This window comes from Bidens hawaiensis, unplaced genomic scaffold, assembly GCF_021521415.1.
Source record: "Bidens hawaiensis isolate Kalapana, Puna unplaced genomic scaffold, B.hawaiensis_p1.1 tig00044597_1, whole genome shotgun sequence".
In the NCBI taxonomy this organism is placed as follows: Eukaryota; Viridiplantae; Streptophyta; class Magnoliopsida; order Asterales; family Asteraceae; genus Bidens; species Bidens hawaiensis.
The window spans coordinates 9,873-21,548 of record NW_027497903.1 but is presented as its reverse complement, the minus strand read 5'-3'; the positions used below and the strand labels follow the sequence as shown (position 1 = coordinate 21,548).

Below are 11,676 nucleotides of genomic sequence, written 5' to 3'. Positions count from 1 at the left end.
GTCTCGAACAAAAAGGGCACATAATGAAAGGGGTGTCTAAGGGATGAAGGGGTTCTCTTCTCAAGTACCCTAAGTTTCATTAATCGTACATTGTCATGTCATTTGTGCTCTAAACTACTCTAAAATCCCTTAATCACAAGTAGCAATCCTCTCAATTACCGTAAAAACATTATTCTTTTTTCCTTTTTAAATAAAAACTATGCATATGCTAGCCTCTAATAGCACTAGAACCGGTTCCTAGGCTTGTCGAGCAACCTCCCTCGTGTTTTAGAGAATTTTTTGGTTACTTGATTTTTCGAATTTTCCATTCATGAAGATTGTTTGTTGTGTATTCGAAGTATTGTGTGTATTTTGATTTGTGTGTCTAAATTGGTAAAAAGGTGGGTTTTAAACAGGAAAAAAAAAATTTACCATGTACCATGCACAATGGCTCTTTCCAAAGGCTTCTTACATCGGGTACTATTACCCGATTTAATTCATTCAATTTTGAAAAGAAAGGTTAGTGGCGGTGTTCTGTTTTCGGGTACCACACCGATTAAGGGTACCCGTTTGTGTCCCTTGCTCCCCTAAACCTTTAGCCAAAATATTCACTCAAGCATATGTAGTCCACCAAACATTAACGGTACAAAATGTGATTTTACTTATCTCATTGATTAACAAGGTATTAACGACTCGTGAGTTTTACAATACCGAAGTTATGGGAAATATGTTTGACGGATGCTACGATTTAACTTATCCGTTGACTAACACGGGTATTAATGTTTCGTGAGTTTTATGATAACAGATTCGGATGATTACTATACAACAGCTATAAAGGTAAATGAAAATATATAAAAGGGTAAAAGTGGAAGAAAACAAGGGGAGATAATAATAATAAAAGTTAAATACTTGAATGAATGAATGAATGAATGAATGAGAAGTTTTGATGATATATGAGGATACATAGTACCGACACATACAATTAATTAACATTAACTAATTAAGGAAATAGAGTAATTAGTCATCTTTCTAGTCTTGTGTATCAATTTCCATTCCTGGATATATAATATAATTGTAGAGAGAGAAAAACTGTGTTTTCATTGGTGACCTTTTATTATTATTCCCATTATACAAATTATACTTCTTTTTTCGATTTCGTTAACGTCGGAAAGCTGTCTTAGAAAGAGACCCTTCCCGTCTCTCTCCAAAGTCTAAACTCATTCTATATATATATACACACACATACATGACACACATAGTGTGTAAATGAGAAGATTACAAGAAAGAAAAAGCAGGTTCACAAGAACACAAAGTGAAACACACACACATATATTAGAGAGCTTTAATACATATATCTTATTATATCATGTATATATAGATATAGATGTATGTTTCACACACAAACACACACAAGATCTATTGAGAGATCCACCCCACACCCACACCATCTACCCTATATATCTATATCTATATCTATAATAATAATAATAATATTATGTATAGCCCACCTTCCACCTATGAAACCCTACCTAGGTTTATTGTTCTTTGCTTGTGGTTTTAGACCTACCCTTAAAAGAGAAAGATAAAAAACAAAACCATCCCATTTTAATCATCACATATTCACATCCTTCTTAAGAGAGAACATATTATTATTATTATTATTATTATTATTATTATTATTATTATTATTATTATTATTATTATTGTTATAAGACTTGCAATTTCTTCTAACAATATTATTATTATTATTAAATTTATGTGGGATCTAAACGGAAGTATGTCTCCGGTGGAAGAACAAGAAGATGACGGCGGATCACCGCCGGTGACACGTCAGTTTTTCCCGGTGGAAGATAATCCTGAGGTGGGACCCTCAGGTGAAGATATGGTGTCTCCGGCGAATAGTTTTCCGGCAGCTCACTGGTTTGGTGTTAAATTCTGCAACCAGCAGTCATCTGATCATCCTTCAGCTTCGGTGGCCGGAAAGACTACCACCGGCGTGGTTCCTCAGCCGCTTAAGAAGAGCCGCCGTGGACCACGGTCTAGAAGCTCACAGTACCGTGGTGTTACATTTTACCGGCGAACTGGCCGGTGGGAATCACATATATGGTAGGGTTGTTGCTTATTTGTTAATATATATATTATTCACCTTTATATTATTATAAGTTTTGTTTAAGAAATATTTTTATAACTACTAATTAAATTATTTTGCATGAATCAACTCTAAGGGACTGTGGCAAGCAAGTTTATCTAGGTAACACTGCATTAAATTTTTTTATTATTAGTTTTGTTCAAGAAAGTAGCATAAACTATATATGTTTCTAAAGATTTAATTTAATTTACACAAATAAATAAGTTGAAGTGATTAATTACGGTTTCTTCGATATAAACAGGTGGATTCGACACCGCACACTCGGCCGCAAGGTAATTGTGAATTTGTCATATGGATTTATTTGTTTATGGGATTATGTAATTCTAGTTTTTTTTTTTTTTAAATCTGATTAACTATATGTATAAGTTATAATGGTATAAGTTTATTATAGGGCATATGATAGGGCAGCTATCAAGTTCCGGGGTATGGAAGCTGATATAAACTATAATCTTGAAGACTATCAAGAAGATCTAAAACAGGTTAATTAATCAGTGTTCTTAAGTATGTGTGTTTTTACTTTATGTGTGTGTGGTGTGATAGTTTCAACACAATATAATGTTTGAGTTGTAGAAGCTTGTTTTGAGTATTTATGTGATGGTGTTTTGTGAAAAAAACATGAACAGATGAACAATTTAACAAAGGAAGAGTTTGTGCATGTACTAAGGAGACAAAGTACAGGATTCCCAAGAGGAAGTTCAAAATTCAGAGGTGTTACTTTGCATAAATGTGGTAGATGGGAAGCTAGAATGGGCCAATTTTTAGGCAAAAAGTATGTTTTTCCTTTTCTATTGTTTTTTTATGATTCAAAATGTTTTCATTTTTATAGGTAATAACTAATACACATTCACATAGAGATCATACATGATGGTTGCGCTACATAGAGATCATACATGATGGTTGCACTCGTAGCAAAATCATGTTGGTTATATACATTTCGAATCATACATCCTGAAATACGGTAGCCCGTTCAATTTTTGGGATTATATTAAACATTTTAAGTTTTTAACTATGTTATGTTAACATGTGAGAGAAATAGGGTACTACTAGGGGCATCCCCTATAGCCCCCTGCATAGCTTTATACTAGGCATATGAGACCCGTATAGGACTATACGGACGTAGGGGGTGTGTGGTGTCCCCGGAACAACTCGAAAAATATCCATTGGCACTCAATCCATTTGTTTAAAAGTTGAAGATATTTTAATATTTTGGTACATTTATTTAAAGTTATATGTTGTAACAATAAAGGAGAAAGTTTTGTATACTTATATATATTTGGAGATGCCTATCTGTAATCTGTAGCTACCTATGTAGCTACTTAACACATTCTTCTCTTTACTTTTAAGTTTGTTTTCTCCTTTTTCTTTTCCTTTGTGTTTTTGTTTTACTCATAGAGATGCTTCTCCCTTTTCTTGATAGTAAATAGATCAACAAACAAGACATTTAGGATATGTTTCCTCTTTTAGGTTATTTAATTATTAATGATGTTTTTTAGTCAAGGTTGATGTTTTAAGGTTTATTTGATTTAACAGGTATGTGTATCTTGGTCTGTTTGATACAGAAGTTGAAGCAGCAAGGTAAAGTAATATGTTTCTAACTTTTGAAGGACTTAATTTGTCAAAGTTTAAACTCAAAAGGGTTTTACTAGAATTCTATTTTCTTATTTATTTATTGTTTTATATTTATTAGGGCTTATGATAAAGCTGCTATTAAATGTAATGGAAAGGCTGCTGTTACAAATTTTGATCCAAGTATATATGAGAATGAGCTCAATTTGACTGGTAAAACATCACACGTTTATTTCAGAAACAATATATATATTATTCTTTTTATTAATTAAATATGAATGTTCTTTTTGTTTTGTTGGACAGAATGTTCGAGTAGTAACAGTAACAATAACAACGCATCTTCGGACCATAATCTTGACTTGAGCTTAGGTGGCTCGACATCAAATGTGTCCAATAATGAAGGAGAAAATGGTCATTTCGAAAGACATGATTGTTCTGACCCAATTCAGCTTGGTTTTAGACCTATCGGATGGAATGAAGCGAATACGTTACATCTTTTGAGTCATAAAGAATCCGAATCGCTTACAACTCAAAATGAAATGCATGGATACAAACATTTTATGAGACCCGTTGACTCGTCTATACGTCATATGTTCAATCCACAATTCTTCAGCTCATCAAGTCATCAAGTGAGTGTTCCTAAGTCGCAAATAAACATTTATAATCTTACATGGATATTGCATTATTGTTTAGCTTTATAAATTATTAAGAAAGGCAGGTGGGAACTAGTGGTCACAAACCATATATACCAAAACATCATTTTATTTGTAGAGGACTTTTAGCTTTTGCACAGTCAACACACACACATATATATACATACAAATACTAATTATTAAATTGTAACGTAACTTGTTGAACACAGTTTTCAAGCAGCACATTGGAAGGAGGAAATGATTTACCAGTGACTTCAAGTGCAAGCAATGTTAATGCCAATGGACCTCCTGTACACCAAATCTATGCAATGAGTGCTGCAGCATCATCACGATTCCCAAAACAAAGATTCAATTTCTGAATCCACCGATTGATTGTATATTCGTAATCTACCCAAAACCCTAAAAACAAAAAGGTAACCTAAGGTTAATTTCATAGTTTGTGTGCAAATGATGCAAGCAAAATGGTGATCTTTCAATTTATTATTCTCAATGAGGAAAACTATAAAGAAAAGTAAATGAATAAAGAAAACGGATATAAAGTCTTCCAATTTATTTTGTTTTGTTTGCTCCATTGTCAACGGATTGAAGGGCTGTTTGGTAACCTCTTAATGATTAAGAGGTTATGCCTATTAAGATACTACCAAATAGCCCCCGACTCTTTCCCATCCATCTCACGTCTAAGTTCGCTCTCTTTCACGTTATCATCACATCAACCTTTTAAAAACGGAGAGACAGTGGAGGGGTTGCCCTCCAAACGGACAAGGCATTCGGGGATTTGCTTAACGAATGATATCGAAGTTATTGCCCTCCAACTACTATAAAATGGCCATATTTTGAATTAAAAAAGTGTTTAATTACGTTAAATCCATAAATACTTTTTAATCTAAATCATTTTCACACAAATTTCTAATGGATTGTTGATTATTATACAAATGCAATGGGAGTTGCTGATCGAATCGTCCATCAAACAAACTTAAAGTGAAGGGACATAAACACCAAGATCACTTAACTTTGCGCATTAACAACAAAATGACTCATTGTTGTAGCGGTGAATCTGGCATCACTATAATCAAAGCGGCGCACAATAAGTTTAGAGATTCGAAAAACAAATTATTTTCTCACGAAGCGATAGGGAGAATACATAAAGATCATCTCAAATGGAGTATTCAGTATTGTTCCTCCAATTGATACAACAACAAACGAAAATGTAGGTCCTATTTAATGGATCCCACAACTTTACTTGGATTAATCCGTGTTGGTAGTTTGCGGAAATCACTGACACTCGGATATCGAATCTTAGTTTTTGCAAACACAACAAGAGAGAAAGGATGAAGTTTTTGTAAGAAGATGTATGGAGAAATAGATGAAAGTGACCCTTTTATAGGGTCCCATTTCTCCTATGTTTTTATTTCATGGGCCGCCCAAGTGTGCTTACCCAATAGGCTTTTACGCTACAAAATAAATATACTGAGTACGTAATAAACCGACTATAAAAGGCTGAAATACATATATTCAATCCTTATAATAATATAGAGTATTATTAGCCGGATTAGCCCTACAAAGATGATTATATATAGCATACATATTCCGATACACTAATGAATTATCTTAAATCTCATTGGTTATCAATCAAATTGCAAAACACAATGAATTCATCTAAAGAAATATAATAAGATCAATGTTGAAGACTACAACATAAAAATGTTGTGACCTACGAGGGATTAAATCAACCTCAAATAAAAATAACATGATTTTTAAATAAAGGATTTTTAAATAATCATGATGTCTTCAAAACTTTTATTTAAAAGTCTCGTTATAAGATTAAAAGTTTAATAAAAATGTTTTTAAAAGATTTGAATTTCAAGCAAATGGTAGGTGGAACCTACCATATGAGGAAAGTATTTTAAATGTTTTATAATTGAAGACAACAAACAACCTAAAATAGTTTAACTTAAACAAAAAAGGAATGTTGTCTATACTTTTCAAAAAAAAAAAAGTAATACTACCACTTTGAGAATATCTTAAGCTTGGGTCAGTTGGGTGTAAGTAATACATTGTTATATGATAACGGATGCCGGGTTCGGACCCAATGGAACCAAGGAGGCAAAAACGAACGTCACGTCCGGATCCAGTTTGGACCATGAATAACTATAGGATACCGGAATAATGAGTATACAAATCAACAATATCTGGATCCGGAATCTACTACAACTCCGGACCCGGGACTCATCATTAGTCAATACAACACAACACGAATCTTCAACAACATAACCGTTGTAGGGTGTCGAGTCCCGAGGAGTCTTGCACAGCCTAGCTTTCCATATACGCATTAACTAAACAGGACCCTGAGAGGGGAGCACTTTTCAAGAAAGGAAAACAAGCCCAATAACAAAATATATCATGAATAGTTATCGCATTAAATGTTATGAGTAACATTTTAGACATTATAAATGCAACCCCAACAATCAGAAGAGATGCATTCAATACATTCCTAATACTCACACTCAAAACACACGTTTAATTCATCTCAATTCACGTTTGGTTCTTAGTTCGTGGTACTTCACATTGACTCGGATAATCCCCTGTACCTACTTTAACTTTATATGTATATTATTTTTGTTTGTTGTTATATAATAATGAATGTTACACACTCAACCGTGTGGGGATGGTGAAGTTTCTTATATGTATGTTAATACTTCTAATAATTGAAAAGATGAAGGACGAATGGAATGCTGATTGATGATGTCTTTGAACATTAGATGAAAGAAATTATCATATTTTAACTTTATACGTGACTAAGACATTTGATGGATTGGGCATGTAATTTGGTTCATATAATTATAGTTTCTATAGAATAATTAGAAGATATAATATGTATAATTATAGAACCTTGCCCAATTTGTCGTAAGGTCTGTTTGGATTCTTTTGGTGACCATGCGGTGCATTGCAAAGAATTGCTTGGCTTTAAATATAGACATGATCTGGTTAGGGATGTTCTGTGTGATGTTCTTAAACGGGCAGGGATTTCTGCTAAAAAGGAGGCCCCTGTTAACTTTCTCACGGATCCTATTGAAGGGAGGTCTACTTTACGACCGGCTGATATTCTTGTGTTCGGGTGGGCAGGGGGGAAACACGCCTGTGTGGATCTTACAGGAGTGTCTCCTCTTGTTGGGCTCAGGGACCGTGGGTTTGTTGTGGGTCAGGCTGCGTTGAAGGCTGAATCGGGCAAAGTTGTTAAACACGAGAAAGCTTGTTTAGATAATCAACATGTCTTTCTACCATTTGCCTTTGATACATTTGGTTTTCTGGCTCCAGAGGCTGTGAAATTTTTGAGTAGGGTTCAGCGCGTCGTACACGGAACCTCTTCAGCTTCTAGGTCCCAAAGCTTCGTTTTTAGCAGGATTGGCTTTGCTGTTCAAAAGGGGGTTGCGGCGCAACTTGTTGCCCGTTTGCCTGCCACTTTATTGTAATCGTTTTATAGTAAATTATATAAAACTTCGATATTTTAGGGTATTTGAGTTTAGTTGTTATCTTTGATTTAAACACTTGGGTTTAAGATGAGGTGTCTTGGGTTCAAGTCACACAAACAACAAAAATTTAAAAGAAATTTGTTGTTATTTTAAAAAGGAAAACATATATCAAAACATTTTAATTTCGTAATTAATTTATCATAATCTATATATGACTCCCAAAAATATTAATTGAAAGTCGACCGAGAAATTTACAAAAAGAAAATAATAAATTAAAATACGTAGATTTGAATGTAAATGAAAATAAAAAGAATTAATCTGTTTCAGAATAAAAGTATTTGTAGAGATGATAAAGAGTTGTATTTGTGTAGGGGTAAAATGTGTGGAGATGATAAAAGTGTAGGGGTTATGAAAAGATGGGTGTTGCAGGATTCCAACTGATTACACAGTTACTTAATCGAGCAATAACATGAATGGTAAGTGTCATGCATGAAAACACAAAACTATTATAATTAATAACATTAATGGTAAGTGTTGAGTAATAAGTGTCATGTTGTTTTCTTTAAAATCTTCAACACAATACTATGTTTAAAATTTTCTTTTGAAAATTTAGTTACACAATACACCTCACAAGTTTGAATACGTTAACTCCCAAGCTCTATTAATTACACAATTAACTTCACACATATTTTCATATATACCTCACAACTTTTATTAAATTAGACAAATAACCCCATGGGGTTTTAAAATGATAACCCAAGTTTTTAATATGTTATTCAAGCTATAGCGCCCAAAGTACCGCTGCAGCGTTGCCGCAAGCGCACAAGTTTTTTGTTAACTATGCATATGCAAAAGAACCTTGCCAATACCGACAAAGTTTTCGCCGCATCCCCCCGTTGCAACGTACAGGTTTAATACAAGCTAGTTTTTATTATTTTACAGGTCTTAGTTAAATAGTTTAATTCTTTTTATCAATAATGATAATAATAATAAACTCCTTAGAAATTTAGTTAGTAAACAAATATTATAAAAAAATACTCCCTTATCTATTGCGGAAATTGAGCAACAACATTTATTTATTATTTTTTTTTTTGGAACAACAAATTTCATTAAAACAACTAGCAAAAAGCTAGAAACCGAACAAAAGAAAACAAGATTACAACATAAAATTATACAATCTTTCCATAACAAATTTTAGAAAGACGAATAATTTTTTATCCAAAAAATCCCAACGATTTAATATCTTCCATAGTTTTGGCGAAGCAAACCGTCTTATTTGAAAAGATGACTTCGTTTCTCGTCTTCCAAATGCATCAACACGCTGTGAGAATGATCCTATATAAAACCTTGTTTTTCTTAGTCCCCAAATTGCTAGTTTCATAATAATGTAGCAAGTCGCGAATAAAAAAAGCATAGATGAAGGAATGTGACACCAATTATTAACAAATTGCCAAACTAATGTGGCAAAATAACAAGAAGTGAGAAGATGATCACTCGTTTCTTCGTATTCTCCACATAATCTACAAGTCACCGAACCCACCTCAATGTTTCTTTTGGATAACAAAATGTCCTCATACGGAGTCACACTTACTTAGCAGCGGGAGACTGGGGAATGGGTCGAGTAAAGTCCCCTGCCGGAAAAATCACAGAGATGTACTGATACGATAGGGCTTTGATTGGTATTTATTTTTTCTTTTTGATTGTAAAGGAGGGCGCTTGGCTATGCTATATAAAGGGAAGGCAGAGGCAGCGAATGGCGAAGAGAGGCGGCTCGGCAGGGAAGGAAATGGAAGGGAAACGGTCAAAGATGATCTTAGTCGAAACGGACTAAATAGCACTGGTGATTTTCTGAGCCGGTCTGGATTTCCAGCGCCTCGGGAAAATTAAACATAGAGAAAAGGCCTATACCACTATGATGGTATGTTGATTTGAATTAATGCATGGTAATTCATTCCTACCATTTGTGCTCACGTCAAATGGTAAGCCGCAAGGACACTTCTAATAATATATACTTCAATAACAAATAATTGAGCATGTTGTTCAACACACGTAATCGTTTGCATTTGAAATTTCTTGTAAACCCGTCCTAAGTCAATTTACGAACACGTTTTATGGCATTTGAGATTGTCAAAACAAGAAGAATGCCTCTTATATGTGTATTACAACCACCATAACGTGTCAAAACAAGAAGAATGCCTCTAAGAGCATTCTCATCCCGTTCGCTATCCTTATATCCATATATATCATATAATTACACTAAAAAACATTACAATTCTCTCTCCTGTTTAATTAAATAATATTTTTTTATACTTTTTTCATTACAGTTTTCTCTCTCCATCTTAAAATTTATAAAAAAATCACTACCTTTTTCCCAAATTTACAAAAAATCACTATCTTTTCTCTCTCCACCCTATAATTTACACTCACAATCACTCATAACCCCACCCTATAATTTAAAAACCCTCCTCACATAATTTTAGAGGATGGGTTGGAAATGCTATCTTAGAGCATTCCCAACCCATCCCTTAAAATTATGTGAGGAGGGTTTGTAAATTATAGGGTGAGGTTGTGAGTGGTTGTGAGAGTAAATTATAGGGTGGAGAGAGAAAAGGTAGTGATTTTTTGTAAATTTGGGGAAAAGGTAGTGATTTTTTGTAAATTATAAGGTGGAGAGAGAAAACTGTAATGAGAAAGATATAAAAAAATATTATTTAATTGAATAGGAGAGAGAAATATAGTGTTTTTTAGTGCAATTATATGATATATGGATATAGGGATATGGAACGGGATGAGAATGCTCTTACTTAGCATGATTCCCTACTTGACTAGTGTAGAGCAATTTTTAAATAGGTTAATTGCGTGATAACCATAAGTAAGCGTTTATTATCTCTCAAGAGCGTGAAAATCCTTGACTGTAAGACACGTCACTATCATAATGAGTAGTTAATCTGAATATTAAAAATTAGCCACATGGCAATGGCAGGTCTTGTAATTTGAAAGACCTATGATATTACTTCAGTAACTAAATGTCAAGATTACCGCTATATAAATATAACTTTGTTTGTTTATATCGATACTTAATGTCACAAATTTATACCCTTAAATAGCATATCTCGTATAAATAAAGAAAAGGTTCAAATATTTTTCAAAATTTTCATCTAATCTCTTATGATTTTTAGAAAATTTGTATTTTAATATAAGTCTTCAAATGCAAAGTAAACAAGAATGCACGCCATCTGTTCCAACATAACTTGGATGGCAAAGACATATTTGTAGCACCCCACCACGAAATATAGGTTATCACAAAGTTATGTATACATGGAGTTCTTATTGTCACACTTAAATCGTTGGAATGGACACATAAGAGTGGCTTTACTAAGATTAAACCAGTGTAATAAAGTTCAAAAATATATAAAAGTCAAGTGTTACTTATCACAAAGTTAGTAGGCAGTACTTGTTCTTATTCTTTTTTACTATAACTGTATTATAGTTGCACTTGCTATGAAAGAAAAAGTATTATTATCATAAATGAATATAGATCAAAGGTAGAGCCACAAACTAAACCTAATGATATTTATTTATAATAGCTATAGAAGGTACATTTGGTAGATATGTGTGACATAAAAGACTTAAACTTATGAACAACATGAAAGATGGAATCCTAACGGGAAGTGTTAGATGCTTACCTTTTGAGGATACCAAAGGATGTGACATCAAAAATCATTATTTCCAAATATAGAAAATTTTTGAAACAGTGAGTGGAACATGTTTTGTTCTGTTTTTCCTTTTGAGTTTTGGAGTTAACATGTGAAAAAAGTGAGGCTTTAATTACGATTGCGACTTCACTTGGGTGGATGTC

At 33.4% G+C, this 11,676-nt stretch overlaps 1 protein-coding gene across 1 annotated transcript; it reads left to right on the top strand.

Moving 5' to 3' along the window:
- The first annotated feature begins 1,756 nt into the window (after positions 1 to 1,756).
- Positions 1,757 to 4,714, top strand: LOC143595021 (AP2-like ethylene-responsive transcription factor TOE3). The gene is made up of 9 exons (XM_077074173.1): positions 1,757 to 2,085; positions 2,205 to 2,230; positions 2,370 to 2,400; positions 2,520 to 2,607; positions 2,752 to 2,897; positions 3,659 to 3,703; positions 3,816 to 3,907; positions 3,998 to 4,323; positions 4,557 to 4,714. The coding sequence occupies exons 1-9, from the start codon at positions 1,757 to 1,759 to the stop codon at positions 4,704 to 4,706; spliced, it is 1,233 nt and encodes a 410-aa protein (XP_076930288.1). The 3' UTR covers positions 4,707 to 4,714.
- Positions 4,715 to 11,676: the final 6,962 nt, after the last annotated feature.